The 16,552-nt window shown below is 50.3% G+C and overlaps 1 protein-coding gene across 2 annotated transcripts in view; it reads left to right on the top strand.

Moving 5' to 3' along the window:
• The window catches only part of ZDHHC3 (zinc finger DHHC-type palmitoyltransferase 3), a 58,568-nt gene that overhangs the window by 7,900 nt on the left and 34,116 nt on the right, over positions 1-16,552 (top strand). For both annotated transcript variants that reach the window (XM_052636685.1, XM_052636693.1), the window contains exon 2: positions 13,133-13,462. In XM_052636685.1, coding sequence (XP_052492645.1) covers positions 13,157-13,462 — 306 coding nt within the window. In that variant the 5' untranslated portion in view covers positions 13,133-13,156. The remainder of the gene's footprint in view (positions 1-13,132; positions 13,463-16,552) is intronic.

Genomic DNA, 16,552 nt, shown 5'->3' with positions numbered 1-16,552 from the left:
GTCGTCCCCAGTCGCTTGAAAGATAACATTAAAGCTACGTTTCATTTAATGCAGTGACCTCTCCTTAGCACCATGAAATGTGTGCGAGGAAGTAGGAAGCAGGACTCGAATATTCTGCTTGGTCATTCTCCTGGCCCCCTCTTGCAAAAAACAAGAAGAGAGAGAGAGAGAGAGAGAGAAAGGAAAGGCAGCCACGTACCGTTTTCAAAACGTGGTCTGTGGAGGCAGGCAGAGCTGGTTTTGGATCCTGGTTTTCTCTGACCTGGGGAATATTATTAAAAGCCTCTCCACCCACCCCCACCGCCCCCCCCCGGCCCCTGCCCCCTGCCCCGTCTCTACGATGACGAATAAAAGCTGCTGTGCTAGGCTGGCGTGAGCGCTGAGAGCTGCCGCTTTGTGCGCCTCCTCGATCTTAAGGGGCTCACGGTTACTGTTAGTGCCCACCGCCGTTCTTTATCGGAAAGCAGAAGAATTTGACTAAAATCTATTAGATGGTCTTTATGGTTCTTCCTCACTCTGAAATTCTGACTCAGCGATTGTTTTTACCAGTTGATCTCATGCGTGGTCTTGTTTTAATATTTTTCTCATCGTGGCAACATACGATAAAACATGCCCATAAAAAACAGTGAATGTGTTACCCAAATGAATGGTAGTTTCTACTGATTCCCAGCGTTTCTGACATGGATTGTGTGTGTGTGTGTGTGGCTGTGTTAGTTTTTCAGTCGTGTCCGACTCTTTGCGACTCCATGGACTGTACCTGCCAGGCTTCTCCGTCCATGGGATTCTCCAGGCCAGAATACTGGAGTGGGTTGCCATTCCCTTCCCCAGGGGATCTTCCCAACCCGGGGATCGAGTTCAGGTCTCCCTCATTGCAGGCAGATTCTTCACCATCTGAGCCACCAGGGAAGCCTGTGACATAGATTATGTCATCCTATCTGTGGGTGTGTGTGTTGTTTTTTTTTTAATAGATCCGGAAAGCCTAGAGGCAGTACACCAGCCAGTTTTGGTACAGTAGTACTCAGCTGTAGTAAGCGGAGGAGCTGTTAGCCTCCGTGAGTTTTCAAATCCAAAACTTTTTTCTGAAATGGAGACTCATTGTTGGGAGTGTGAGTTTCTGCATGAGTGGGTTTTATAAGAAGGTGTCTGATTATGAGACAAGAAGGCCACTTTAGCTTACCGACCACTTCCTGGTTCCCTCAGTGAATTTTAATGGGTATAGGATTTGCTTTTCAGGTGTGATGTGTTTCTTTTCTTTCTTTCTTCCTCTCTCTCTCCCTCCCCGCTCCTTCCTCCCCTCCCTCTCTCCCTCCTTTCCTTGCTTTCCTTCTGTTTTTGTTGAAGTTAAGTATGACAGAGACAGGAGGCAGGCAGGGGAAGCCAGACCCTCTTATAGAGAGACGCAGTGTAGACCGCTTGGTCGAGACCCAGAAGAGGCCAGCAGCTCTGCCTGGCTGGATGCCTTCCTGGCTTGGCAGGGTACAGTGCCAAGGGGAAGATAAGGCACCTTGCCTTTGGACCACACGCTTACCTTTGAGAAAAACTTGAGCGACTCGTTCTGGTTCTTTATGAAGCATTTCGAACATAATGCTGTGTGGCTCGTTCTTTTTCTGAGAATCACCTAAACATGGGTATAAAATTCACAGTCCTTTTGGGTCCATATGCAAATTCACCGAAATTGTAAGTAAAGAAATAGATAAATCCGGTTTTCACTTGATCGGATTCTTTTCCAAACCCTCCGGGGAGTGGACCTTTTATTCATCTGTGCAGTTGCAGGGCTGGCTTGTGAGTCCTTTCCTACTTGAAGTCCATTCTTGTAGAACATGAGAGGTTCTGAATCTGTACAGTTCCAAGATCTGCTTGTATGCTGTGCTTAAATGCACGTGCATACATGAGAGCGTGAGTGGGTGTGGTGTTTTCGGAAGGGAATCCTCACAAAGTTCTTTGAATTGCTTGTAGGACTTCGGTTTAGATCTAGCTAAGCCATGCGTGTGTGTGTGTGTCTGTGTCTGTGTCTGTGTGTGTCTGTCAGTGTGTGTGTGTGTGTCTGTGTGTGTGTCTGTGTGTGTGTGTCTGTGTGTCTCTGTGTCTGTGTGTGTCTGTCAGTGTGTGTCAGTGTGTGTGTGTGTGTGTGTGTGTCTGTGTGTCTCTGTGTCTGTGTGTGTGTGCGTGTGCATTATATGTGTGTATGTATGCGTGCGTGAACACTCAGTCATATCTGACTCTTTTCAACCCCATGGACTGTAGCCCACCAGGCTCCTCTGTCCGTGAGATTTCCCAGGCAAGAATACTGAAGTGGGTTGCCATTTCCTTCTCCAGGGGATCTTCCTGACCCAGGCATCAAACCCACATCTCTTGTGTCTCCTGCATTGGCAGGCAGGTTCTCTACCAGCTGAGTCACCAGGGAAACCCATGAGTTTAGTGTAATATCTTGTCTCACAAAAACAGCTGGCAATCTGAGAGGGTCTGGGGTTCTTTGGGTATTCATTAGATTAAGAACAGTAGGTATCTGGGGGCTCTAATAACCTGACACTGAACTTCTGTGTGCTGGTCATGCCTTTGACCCTTGTTCACGAAGCATGGACTTTTGGTCAGGTTTCTTAGGCCAGGTGATAGATTCATAAGGATTTGCCCCTCACTCAACAAATGATGATTAATGGAACTTCCCTGGTGGTCCAGTGGCTAAAACCCAGGGGGCCTGGGTTCAGTCCCTTGTCAGGGAAATAGATCCCGCATGCCACAACTGAGACCTGGGGCAGCCAAATAAATATTTTTTAAAAATATGTAAAGTGATTAACTACAGGCATATAGCTGGATTTTGCCTGTCACAAAGTGTCAACACCGGGCCGGGCCAGGAGTCTCGGCTGGCCAACAGTCAGCTGTGGGCCACAGTGGAATGGGGCCTGTAAGCTTGGCCTTTGAGTCGCCACTTTGAAACCCTTTGAGCTGCAGCCGTGGATAGGCAGCGTGGACCTGAGTCCTGAGCGCTGTACTGCAAGGGCTCACGGGACCCTCGGTGGCATCTCACCAAGTACATTTTCGTCTGCTCATCTGGATTTGTGGAAGGGCACGGTTGTGGTCAAGCATAAGGAAGCACATGTGTTACAGCTGAATCTGGGGGCCCTTCTCTGGACCAGAAGCAGTGGCGTTTTGGGGACGTTAACGCTCGTATCAGTCATTTCCTGATTTTTTGCTTCTGAATCTCCAAGAAGGAAGAGGAGATGATTTCCTGAGACAGCCCACACACTGCCCCCCACCGCAGAGCTCAGCTTGTCATTCTGGACACCGTCTGCCTTATCATTGGTGTCACTATCTCTGGGGAGCTCCAGGACACCTGTGGGCCTGCGACTCTCTCTGCTTTACTTCTGTGGCCTCAAGGCTTACTCCTTTTACCTTCCTGGCCCTCGGGTGTGCTCCTCTGTCGGGAGGGAAGAATGGTTACTTTGGGCTTGAATTACTAACCTGTGAGAAAGCCGTCTCTCTTTATTTTAATTACCGTGGTTCATACCTTTGTATTCTTTTTAAAACATGGTTATTTCTTTGCTTGGCTGCATCAGGTCTCAGTTGGGGCCCGGGATCGCCGTTGCGCCATGTAGGGTCTTCCGTTGCACAACAGACTCCCTAGTTGTGGTGCACGGGCTCAGCAGTTGTGGGGATCTGGCTTAGCTGCCCTCGGCATGTGGGGTCCCAGTTCCCCAACCGGGGATCAAACCCACGTCCCCTGCATTGAAAGGTGATTCTTAACCCCTGGACCATCAGTGGTTAAGCCATCTATTTTTAATGCTACAAAACCCTTGACCAAAAAAATACAATTTTATTAAGCTTCTCAGACTTGCATTTTTGACAGATTAAAAGGTTTGTGGTAACCCTGCCTTGAGCAAAGTCTGCTGGTATCATTTTCCAGCAGCATTTCCTCTCTGTATCACATTGTGGTAATTTTTGCGATATTTCAAGCTTTTTCATTATTATTGTATTTTCTGTGGTGATCTGTAATCAATGATCTTTGATGTTACTACTGTGACACTCTGAAGGCTCTGAAGGCTCAGTCAGTCAGTTCAGTCACTCAGTCGTGTCTGACTCTGCAGCCCTCATGGACTGCAGCACGCTAGGCTTGCCTTTCCATCACCAACTCCTGGAGCTTGCTCAAACTCATGTCCATTGAGTTGGTGATGCCATCCAACCATCTCATCCTCTGTCGTCCCCTTCTCCTCCTGCCTTCAGTCTTTCCCAGCATTAGGGTTTTTTCAAAGGAGTCAGTTCTTCACATCACTATTGGAGTTTCAGCTTTAGCATCAGTCCTTCCAGTGAATATTCAGGACTGATTTCCTTTAGGATTGACTTGTTTGATCTCCTTGCAATCCTTGGGACTCTCAAGAATCTTCTCCAACACCACAGTTCAGAAGCATCAGTTCTTTGGTGCTTAGCTTTCTTTATAGTTCAACTTTCACATCCACTCATGACTATTGGAAAAACTATAGCTTTGACTAGATGGACCTTTGTTGGCAAAGTAACGTCTCTGCTTTTTAATATGTTGTCTAGGTTTGTCACAGCTTTTCTTCCAAGGAGCAAGTGTCTTTTAATTTCATGGCTTCAATCACCATCTGCAGTGATTTTGGAGCCTAAGAAAATAAAGTCTGTCACTGTTTCCATTGTTTCCCCATCTATTTGCCATGAAGTGATGGGACCAGATGCCAGGATCTTTGTTTTTTGAATGTTGAGTTTTAAGCCAACTTTTTCACTCTCCTCTTTCACTTTCATCAAGAGGCTCTTTAGTTCCTCTTCGCTTTCTGCCATAAGAGTGGTGTCATCTGTGTATATGAGGTTATTGATATTTCTCCTGGCAATCATGATTCCAGCTTGTGCTTCATCCAGCCCGGCATTTCACATGATGTACTCTGAATATAAGCTAAATAAGCAGGGTGACAATATACAGCCTTGATGTACTCCTTTCCCAATTTGGAACCAGTCTGTTGTTCCATGTCTGGTTCTAACTGTTGCCTTCTTGACCTGCATTCAGATTTCTCAGGAGACAGGTCAGGTGGTCTGGTATTCCCATCTCTTGAAGAATTTTCCACAGTTTGTTGTGATCTACGCAGTCAAACGCTTTGGTGTAATCAATAAAGCAGAAGTAGATGTTTTTCTGGAATTCTCTTGGTTTTTCGATGATCCAGTGGCTGTTGGCAATTTGATCTCTGGTTCCTCTGCCTATTCTAAATCCAGCTTGAACATCTGGAAAGTTCTTAGTTCACATACTGTTGAAGCCTGGCTTGGAGAATTTTGAGCATTACGTTGCTAACGTGTGAAATGAGTGCAATTGTGTGGTAATTTGAGCATTCTTTGGCATTGCCTTTCTTTGGGATTGGAATGAAAACTGATGTTTTCCAGTCCTGTGGCCACTGCTGAGTTTTCCAAATTTGCTGGCATATTGAATGCAGCTTTTTGTCAGCGTCATCTTTTAGGATTTGAAATAGCTCAGCTGGAGTTCCATCACCTCCACTAGCTTTGTTCGTAGTGATGTTTCCTAAGGCCCATTTGACTTTGCATTCCAGGATGTCTGGCTCTAGATGAGTGATCACACCATCATGGTTATCTGGGTCATACAGATCTTTTTTGAATAGTTCTTCTGTGTATTCTTGCCACCTCTTCTTAATATCTTCTGCTTCTGTTAGGTCCATACCATTTCTGTCCTTTATTGTGCCCATCTTTGCATGAAATGTTCCCTTGGTATCTCTAATTTTCTTGAAGAGATCTCTAGTCTTTCCCTGAAAGGCTCAGATGGTAGCGGGTTTTTTTTGTTTTTTTGTTTTTTTTAGAAGTAATGTATTTTTAATTAAGATATGCACATTGTTTTTTAGACATACTATTGCACACTTAATAGACTACAAGATAGTATAAAAATGACTTTTATATGCACTGGGAACCCAAAACTTCATAGACTTACTTTGGTGTAATACTCAGTTTGTTGAAGTGGTCTTGAACCAAGACCACAGTATCCTAGCTCTGCCTGTAAGTAAAATTGCAAAATGATCACTGCTCTCAGTCTTTCTTTGGAAAACTGGTAACCCCTTACAAGAAGAGAAAACCTAGTTCCTCCAAAGCAGAGCTCAGGCCTGTTGCCTTAGTGCCTCCCTGGGCTCGATGGCCTCTGGTCTCAGAGCCCTCTCGTTTGTCTTGCCTGTCACCGCTGGCATCGCCTTGCTAGAGTGCGCGCATGTTCCCCTCACAACTTTCCTCAGAAGCTTTAGTGGTTCACCAGAACCTCCAGGGTGAACTCCCAACTCATGAAATCCAGGCCTTCTAAAACACAACCTACTCCCTACTTTTAAAGCTACACTGTTCCCAACAAAGCCCGCGTACGCGCATGCTCACGCATCCAGGCCTGGACGCCCAGCCTGCCCCCAGCACTGCCTCTCTCCACGCCAGGTCCACCCGCCCCCTTGACTGTGTCTGAGCAGCACACCTCACCTAGCTCCATGCCCTGCTCTCATCCCTCCGCTTTGAAGTCCTTGCTTCGGAGAAGTCTGTTTATCTCCATTCTGGGTTGTGTGTGGGGGCGGGGACGGATTTGGGATTTTGGGGGGGTACTGTTTTCCCCTCTGTTGTGCTGTTCATTCGACACCTATGTGTTAGGATTATCATGGGGCGGGTCTGTCTGGTTTGTGAAGGAGCCGTTGATTCGAGCACTCACTCATGCCATACACCAAGATACGAAGCTAAACAAAGTGGGACTTGCAGGTTAGTAGAAAAAAGCAGATGGGACTGGTCCTACCAGACTGGGGGCTGTGGGAGGGCAGGGCAGGGCCCGACCGGAGCAGCTCACTTACAATTGTCCTCATCCCCTCTGGGTGTGCGCGCCCCGAACAGCTCCTAGCGCTTAGTGGTTGCTCCATGCATTTTGAGTTGAGATGAAGAGAGGGGGCTTGAGCAAACAGGGGCCAGGGCATGGGGTGCAGAGGGCAGGGAGGGAGACTGCAGGAAGTGGCCCCTTCTGAGTGAGGTCTGAGCAGGCTGGCTGGAGGGGTGCAGGGGCTGCAGGGACCCACTAGCCTCCCTGTGGGCCTGCCCCCTAGGCTGAGCCGCCAGTCCTGCCCGTTTCTGCTCACACGAGGACTCATGTCAGGAGTGGGTCTTTGACCAAGAGCCTCAGCCCCAAGGATTGATATTTCCCTAATTGGAAAAGGAAACGAGCGCCGTGTTCACCTGTTGTCCATTGCTGTTATAGCAGCAGGATGAAGGGAATGTGTCCAGTTTGCGTTTCATGGTGGGTCTCCCCCTACATTTCTCAAATTTTCAGTTGGCTGACATAAGGAAAGGACACCGAAAGCTCAGCTTCTCTGTACACTGGCGCTGATTCGATTCTTAGGGACTGAGATTTGGGTGAAGTAGAAATGAGTGACTTTATTGCTTCCCCAGGCAAAAGGGGACACAGCAGGCTTGTGCCCTCAAAACCGTGTGTCCCAGCTTAGGGAAGATAGTGAGAAGTTTATCATAGGAATTGTTCAAAGAGGGCCTGGTCAGCTCGTGGACATTTCTTCTGATGGGTTGGTGGTGAGGTCCAGTAGCAGTCAACATTGTCACCTTGCAGGTCCAGCTTGTCTGGGGTCTGCATGCCTGTGGGCAGCCTACCATTACCGTCTCCCACCTGGAGGGTTCAGTATCTGCAGACTAGCTCAAAGTTACTGTTTATGTATCCTGCGATGGGGAAGGAGGACTCCACTCCAAGGCTGCCCTTGGCTGTTTGCTCCTCCCTGGTCTCACATCCTCTCCCTTCCCTGATGAACAACTTCATGAACCTGCCCCTTGGAACTCAGGGAAGGTCCTGGAAGCTGAGTGAAGGTTGTTTCCTGTAATCAGAGAAATGGGGGGGACACAGGCCTTGTGCCCAGGAGCCCCACAGGGCCCTGCTCGGTATCAGAAAGCTGCTTCTGCTGCTTTTGGAGGGGCTGGGGGTGACGAAAGGTTTTTAGAGCAGCATGTCTTCCTGGGTTTTGACTGGACTACTCGAAGCTCTAAAGTGTGGGTTGGAACATGCTCTTCAGTTCAGCTTAGTGTCTGGCTCTGCACGTGCAGCCTTGCTGGGGTCCTTGCCCGGATCTCAGGCTCCCACTCACCAGTGAGGGGCAGAGCAAACACAGCACCTCTGTCCGGCCTTTGGTCTCACGTGGTCTGAAGGTGAAACATCTGGAACCACAAGTACGAGTCACAGCCCCTCCATCACGGTCCTGTCGGGGGCACCCTCCACCGTCTGGGTCACAGCCACAGCCCTGAGAGTAGCCACACGTGGCCTCCGGGAGGGGGGCCTAGGACCACCCATCTCTTGCATCTTCCCCTCGAATTTGTGTAGCGAACACAGGTTGTAGATGGTTACTGTGTGCCAGGCCCTGGGCTAATGGAAAGGCAAGGCTCCCCGCCCACAAGCACTATGTGGTAGGAGAGCATAGCAAGTGTCCTCTAAAGGCCTGTTACCTAAAGTGAATACCTTTCTTTTATAAACAAGTCTAGCAAGACTTAGTTTTCTTTGCTTTTCCAGCCCACAGCCAATGAGCAGTAGTAAATAAAGGGTATATTGGGGGTAGCCGTAGACACAGAAATGACAGCCAGGAATGGAGGGGGAAGACGAAGAGCCACAGGAAGGAGACCCCAGAATTAGAATTGGAATAGTCTGCACAGGCCAGTCGGTTAAAACCAAGAGCACAGTGAATCTCTGCCCGCCTGAGGACATCAAGACCTAACACGCTCCAGTAACTGATGTTCCCAGTAATGACTCTATATCGTTCCAAAGAAATGGATGGTTACTGTACTTAAGACAAAAGCAGCTATAATATATATATTGTTTTTAATTTTACTTTTAAGATTTCCAACTTAACCATCCAAATGGTTAAAATGTGTTTCTGCTTAGGAACAAAGCACAGTTGCCTGGGACATTTACTTATGTGGAAGGACCTGTTCCTCCGGAAAACCACACATATGGAACACAACTCAGGTTTAGTCACATCATCACCATATGACTGGTGGTGGCTCAGCCGGTAAAGAATCTGCCTAGAATGCAGGAGACCCAGGTTTGGTCCCAGGGTTGGGAAGATCTCCTGGAGAAGGAATAGCTACCCACTCCAGTATTCTTGCCTGGAGAATCCCATGGACAGAGGAGACTGGCGGGCTACAGTCCACGGGGTCGCAAAGAGGCGGACACGACTGAGTGGCTAACACTTTCACTTTTCACAATAAGAATGGGCAGTTGTCAGAGGACAGATAGGATACAGTCAACTACTCTGAAAATATACTCACTGGAAGTATATAAGTTGTAGAAGTGTTGCTCTGAATTTGTCTGTTTCCATCAGAGCCCTTGGGTGAGTACACGTGTCGGTGAGAAGTGCTGTTTGGAAAGGAATCTTTTTTTCTGAGCGGTGGGTCTCACCAGGGGCTTAAAATAGTCAGTAAACTGTGTTGTCAACAGATGTGCTATCGGTCCAGCTTTGCTCCCGTTTCCAGAGCATAGGCAGAGTAGATCCAGGGTGAGTCTTAAGGACCTTGGGGTTTTCAGAATGGCGAATGAGCACTGGCTGCAACTTCGAGTCACCAGCTTACTTGGCCTCTGACCAGAGTCAGCCTGTCCTTGGAAGCTTTGAAGTGAGGTATTGACTTCTCTCGAGCTATGGGAAGTCCTAGACGGCATCTTCTCCCAACAGAAGGCTGTTTCATCTACACTGGAAATTTGTTCTTTAGCGTAGCCACCTTCATGAATTATCTCAGCTGGATCTTCTGGATAACGTGCTGACGTAGCTTCCACGTCAGCACTTGCTGCTTCACCTTTCACTTTTATGTTATGGAGATGGCTTCTTAAGTTACACTTCATGAATCAAACTCTGCCAAGCTCAGACTTTTCTTCTGCAGCGGCCTCACCTCTCGAAGCCTTCACAGAAATGAAGGTTCTGAATTAGGCTTTTGCTTGCAGGAATGTTACAGCTGGTTGGTCTTCCACCCGGAGCACTAAAGCTCTCTCCACCTTGGCAGTAAGGCAGTTTCGCTTTTTTATCATCTGTGTGTTCACTGGAGTAGCACTTTTTGTTTTCTTGAAGAACTTTTCCTTTGCATTCACAACTTGACTGTTTCATGCAAGAAGCTTAGCTTTCCGGTCTGTCTCAGCTTTCGAAATGTCTTCCTTACTAAGCTTAATCATTTCTAGCTTTTAATTTAAAGTGAGAAGACATGCTACTCTTCCTTTCATTTGAACACTTAGAGGCCATTGGAGGCTGACTGATTGGCCTAATTTCCATATTATTGTATCTAAGGGAATAGAGAGGCACAGGGGGAGTTAGAGAGGCAAACAGCAGCGTCGTGGAGCAGTCAGAATACCAGAATGTTCACCATTTAAGTTTGCTGTCTTATATGGGGGGTAGTTCATGCTGCTCTGAAACAACAAAATAGTCATATCAAAGATTGCTGATCTCAGGTCACCATAACAATAAAATAACAATGAAAAGGCTTGAAATGTCATGGGGATTACGAAAGTGTAGAGACTAAGTGAGCGGATGCTGTTGGAAAATGACACCAATAGACTTGCTCAACACAGGGTTGCCAGAGACGTTCAATCTGCATGTCTTGTAGCGTAATAAAGTGAAGTGAAATAAAGCAGGGCATACCTGTATTTTTTTCAGTGAGTGACAACTATCCCAGAACCAGCAAATTTCTGTAAAGAGCCAGAGTAAATACTTGAAGCTGATGAGTCTTGCCGTCACAGCTACTCAGCCTTGCCATTATAATGCAGGACAGACACAGACCCTGTAATATGCGTGATCAAATAGTGTGGCAGTGATCCAAGAAAACCCTACTGGTTTAGAGCTTAGACAGCAATCGTTGGGGCCTGGGTGATATGCATACAAATCAGTATGGCAACAGGAAAAACCAGGAGAACGCTTGCATTTGGACGTTGTCAAGATGGTGAGCCTTGATCAGCTCTTGAATCATAATGAAATTTCAGCTTTTCGTTTGTTGGGTTCGGGTTGTGCACAGTCTGGAAGTGTAGAATCTCCTGCTGCCCTTCTCTTCGGTGCCGCAGACGGTATCCCTGCATCTTCTAATGCCTCGAAGTCATCTCTGGCAACACGGATGGTCACTCTCTTGTGAAGAGCACAAGGCTGCGTTATTGGAAAATTCTGGGTGAATGTGATAGTCACTCTGAATATTTGTTGAGTCAGTGTTTCTTTTTTTTTTAATTTTTTTTTTCAGTGTTCCTTTGGAAATGCACGCAATCCACATTACCTGCCTTTCAGCCATGAATTCCCTGCCAGCCTGGGAGGGGAGGCCCCGGCCTTATTCTTTCAGTAGTAGTCTGCACAACTTTTGGCTCTGGGATGTCTGTCCCTTGAGTCACAGTTACTGTTCTCCCCTCTCAGCTTTCTGGACACGTCCGTCCTTTTCATGACTGTACTGTATTCAGTTCAGATCCTCTTTCTTTGCTGGGGGTGAGGGCAGTCGAGGGAGGAGGAAAATTGGGCAAAGGGCGAGGAGAAGCCGTTGCGAGCTCACTCTTGTCCTTCAGGAAAGCAGACAGAGCCAGCGCCGCTGTTGAGGGATTTCCTCTGCTGTGAAGGGACTCAAGTTCTCTACAAACTGAGGTGTCGCCTGCCTGCCTGCCTCAGAGACTGTGTTCCGGGGTGGTCCTCGGCTCCTATGTCTGGCAGAGAACTGGAGGCCACCACAGTTTCTGAGAAACCTGGTGGGTGAAGCGACAGGCCACAGAGTGTAAGAGAAAGAGCCGGAGGAGGGGAGTCTGGACTTGCTGTCTTGCAGCGCACACCGTGGACAGATAGACTTCCGTAATCGAGTCTTAGTGATTTCACGGCTGTCTCCAGAGACTCGGCTGGAGCCTTGAGAGAGTGGGCACCTTGCTCAGCACATGCTTCCGGAGGAATGGTTGTCTTTCCTAGAGAGAGGACGTGCACACCGTCTGTGATGTGTGCACAGACACCCATAGCGTCCATAGCTCCCTCGACCTTCACACCTACCCTGTCCTGAGGAGGGCCCTGGGGCTGGGGTATAGGTCTTGTCCTAGGTCGGGAGACCAGAACTCACCCAGCCCCACAGCCAGGTGGTGGGGAAACACCTCTGGGCTCGCTGGCCAACATTCCTACACTTTGCTTTGTCACCACAGGTAGAGCCTAACTCAGAGTCGTTTATTCCTGGAAAATTAACCATTTTGGCCAGAGGGCTAAAACAAGCTTGGCTTGTTTCTAGAACATTCCCCATGCTGCTGAGTGTTGTGCCTTTATTATTGGCTAATGCACTACAGAAAATTAGAACAGCTTAACCCTAGGCCTTCTGTCCTCCTACTCAAACCCAAAGAGCCTCAGCATGAGTCTTGGGTGGGTCCGCAGTGTGGAGGCAACAGTGTAACTGATGAGTTTTTCCAGAGGGCCTGGTACTCCACCGCCCACCCCCACCCCTGGTCTTGTAGGTCAAAATTTGAACATGTCTATTAGTCCTGCCTCCCATCTGGTGTACTGTGTGTGTGCCTGCTGCTCTGGCTGACCTTGGGTGAAGTGTTTGCCTTTTTTTTTTTAATTTACTTTTGGCTGTGCCGGTTCTCTGTTGTTGCGAGGGCTCTCGCTAGTTGTGGCGCGCTGGGGCTACTCTCTAGTTGCGGGATGCAGGCGTCTCACTGCTGGCTTCTCTTGTTGCAGAGCGCAGGCTTTAAGGTACACGGGTTTCCGAGGCTGGGGCTCCTTGGCTCCAGAGTGTAGGCTCAGCAGCTGCGGTCCACGGGCTTAGTCGCTCCGCAGCATGTGGGATCTTCCCAGACAAGGGATCAAACCCGTGTCTCCCGCACCGGCAGGTGGATTCTTTACCACTGGACCACCAGGGAAGCTCGGCATTTGCCCTTTTCAAGCTCCCCTGCCTTTCGTTATCTGTCACGTGAAGGCTTTGGGCAAGGCGGCCCTGTCTCACAGAGGTTAACTTAGCTCTCAGGAGTAGGGACGAGAGCTCAACGTTGGAAACGAACAGAAGGTGTAGGCAGCTTTCCGATTAGAAGTTCACACCCAGATCCTCACGGCTCCCTTGGGAAAGGTAGCTTCATCAAGCCTCCCAGACGACCAGACCACGCCACCATTTCTGGACCCTTCCCTCTCTCTTCCAGATGCCAGTATGGACAGAATAGTTTATGATGCTTATCCCCGCCCACCACTTCCGAGACATTGAGCGGAAGCCGCAGTACCTCCAGCCGGAGAAGTGCATCCCGCCTCCCCACCCCCGTCCCGCGGGAGCCATGTGGTTCATCCGCGACGGCTGCGGCATCGCCTGTGCCATCGTCACCTGGTTCCTGGTCCTCTACGCAGAGTTCGTGGTCCTCTTCGTCATGCTGATCCCGTCCCGGGACTACGTGTACAGCGTCATCAACGGGCTCGTGTTCAACCTGCTGGCCTTCCTGGCCCTGGCTTCCCACTGCCGGGCCATGCTGACGGACCCCGTGAGTATGTCTGGGCTCGTTTTCACCAGCCCGCACTCTCCTCCTCTGGCCCGGGCATGGCCGCAGCCTGCATGTGCCCCCTGACCTTGGGGACGCGGAGAATCGGAGGGCCTGTTCTCTTCCCCCCGGGGGTGGGAAACTGGACGCGGGCCCCTGCAAGGGGACCCCGTCTGTGCCGCGGCCTGTCTGGGTTGGTTGAACAATACTGTCTATACGTGGGTGTCTGCATGAATGGAGCCTTCCGTGGGAGGGGTCTGGCCAGGGCAAGCCCAACCTCTGGTTAGAAAGGCACGGTGAGGGCCCCACGAGGCTGGGGCCGCATGATCCGAGCAGAAAGCACGCTGCCCCTTGGGTGGGGTTGGGGGCTCCTAGTGAAGACAGGACTGGCGCTAGGTGGAGATGAAATTAAAGCCCTACCCAGGCCCAGAAACCTGCATGGCAGTGGCCTTTACCTCGCTTGGACGAGACTCGTCTTTTCCTGAAAAGCTGGACAGGCCGGTTTCAGGCCGTGGCAGGCATCTCTCAGTACATATCTGTGGGCAAAGCCACGGTTTTCTGGCCAAGGACTTAGCTAAATATACCAAGCTGTGCAAGTGGCTATTGAGTGTCGCCTACCCTGGTATTAAATCCTCTGTTCCTGCTCATTACTGTGTATGGGAAAAGCAAGAGAGTGCGTTATTTGATAAAGACCTCCTGTGGCTTGTCTCAGTAGGAGGGACGTGTGTGTTTAAATTAGGAAAGGGAAAGCTCTCTGAATGGCAGTGGCCCCGGCCACACAGACCTCGATTCTCTGAGTCCCGGGGAAGGCACGGTCAAAATGCTGGGTCCTGAACTAGTTCACTTCTCCAAGAGCTCCACTTCCTGCTGGTTTGGGGTGGGGGGTGGTGGTCAGGGTTGGGGGGCTGGATCATTAATCTGTCCCTGAGGAAAGCTGTTTCCCCGGCTCGATCACAAGTCAGTGCCCAGCCCAGATGGCACCTCTGCTCACACATGCGCCTGTGGAGATGGCACACACTGGCAGGCAGGGGCCTGTTGACCCAGTGTTAGCGCTGCTTGTGGGATTCTTGGAACACTTGTCACCTGAAGGAAACAAAGTATAAGGTTATGAGTGCCCCAAACACAAGGGTACGAACGATTTTCCCAGCAGCATACTGGAAGCAACTTACGGGCTCTTTCACAAGATTTTCCGGTGCCCTTGCAAGGCTGAAAAACGCTATTTGTCTCAGCTTATAATTCTGGTGTCTGCTGCGCCCCAGGCAGGCTTTCTTCCCTCACGGTGCCCTGACAGGCGAGGTCCACCCTGTGTGATGAAGGCTGCGGCAAAGGAAGCATGAGTAGGTGTGAAAGAAATCACCAGCCTAGGAAGGGGGGGCTGCCTGGAGGAGGTGCCGCCCAGGCCAGCTCTGATCAGAACAGTGGACAGGGGCAGGGAAGGTGGTGGGGGGGGGTGGGCAGGAAGACACTGTGAGTGTTCCAGGCATAGGGAGCGGCGTGCAGAGAGACACATGAGTGTTGGGGTGTGGTCGTCTGGAGTGGAGAGAACCCAGGAGGATGGACTTGGGTTGGTCACGTGGCCGGAGTGCCAAAAAAGTGGGGTAGGAGTGGGATAATGGGGGCCGTCAAGAGGCACTGAGGATTTTAAACGCAGGAGTGATGAGATCAGGTTGTCGCTGTACAAGGATCACCCCAGCAGCAGTGAGCGGGCGCTGCGGGCTGGGGTCAAATGAATGCCGGTGTGTATCGGGTGCCTACCATATTCAGGGTCCTGAGCAGCCAGTTCAGCTGTGAGCAAGGCATACTGCGATCCCTGCCCTCCTGCCCAGCTCCCGGTCTAGGGCTTCGGGCAGTGAAGAACAAGTGAAGGAACAAGGCAATTCCAGGGAGCGAAAGGGGCTTTTAAAGATCCAGGGGCTCTGGTGGGTGACTTTCTGGAGCGAAGCCAGACCGTTTGGAGGAAGGTGATCTGAGAAGGACCCCTGAGGCTGAGAGATATGAAGCAGTGCTCAGAGGCAGCACCCTGCAGACAGAGGACAGATACAGAGGCCCAGAGACAGGAGCGTGGTTGGCATGTTTGAGAAACAGGACTCACACCAGGCTGACCAGAGCGTGGTGAGTGGGGGTGAGAGGGGCTGGAAGAGGCAGGGAGGGCTGCGGAAGTCAGGCCGGGTAGGGCCTATGGCCTCGTGAGAACCTTGGTCTCTCTCGTCAATTCAGTGAGAAGCCATCCGAGAGGCATGATGTGACCTAGTTTTGAAAAGGGTGCTGCCTGGCTTGCGATAGGGGGGACTGAGGTGGAGCCGGGAGAAGCAGGAAGGTGAGGGCTGCGGCAGTGGGCCAGGCTGGACGTGGTGGCGGCTCAGACCAAGGTGGAAGCAGTGAGGTGGGGGGAGGAGAAGCTGCTGGACTTCAAATATGTTTGAAACATCAATGCTCGGGTTTGCCCACACGTTAGAATCCCCTTGGGCAGCTTTTGAAAAGTACTGATGCCATGGGCCTACCCCCAGAGATTCCACTCTGATTGGTCTGAGGTGGGGCCCTGGGATTGAGGTGCTTTAAAGCTCCCAGGTGTCCCTCCTATTCAGCCAGATCTGAGAACCGCCAGAGTGGCAGAAGGCGTGAGGGATCAGGGAGGGTGCCTTCCAGAGTCTTGGCGGGAGCAGCTGGGAGGTCTGCTGGTGCCGCTTGTTGGACGGGAGAGCCTGGGGAGATCAGATTTTGGAGGAGAAATCAAGGCTTCTGTTCTGGCCAAACTGCAGGTCTATTACGTGTAAGCAGGGGCACCAGGTGGGCAGTAGGTAGCCAGGTCTGGGGCTGGTGGGGATTGGGGGTCAGAGCCTAGAGTGTGGAGGGAGGTTACTGGTTTCTATGAATAGAGGGCGTTGGGTGTCAGGCGGGAGGGAGAGGAGGCTTCCACCCTGGCATTCCTGCTACCCTCACATGCGTATGTTCTTTAACCCCTCTATGGTGCCCCCTCCAGGGTCTTCCTCAGCCTGGCCCCTGGCAGTCAGATACAGGAGAGAATGAGCCTCAAGGGCCTGTTGCTCGGCTTCCAACCCCAAACGCGTGAGAGCCGGAGTTGTCATATCCCAG

The sequence above is a fragment of the Budorcas taxicolor genome, chromosome 1 (assembly GCF_023091745.1).
Source record: "Budorcas taxicolor isolate Tak-1 chromosome 1, Takin1.1, whole genome shotgun sequence".
Classification (NCBI taxonomy): domain Eukaryota; kingdom Metazoa; phylum Chordata; class Mammalia; order Artiodactyla; family Bovidae; genus Budorcas; species Budorcas taxicolor.
This window is presented reverse-complemented; position numbering and strand designations above follow the sequence as displayed.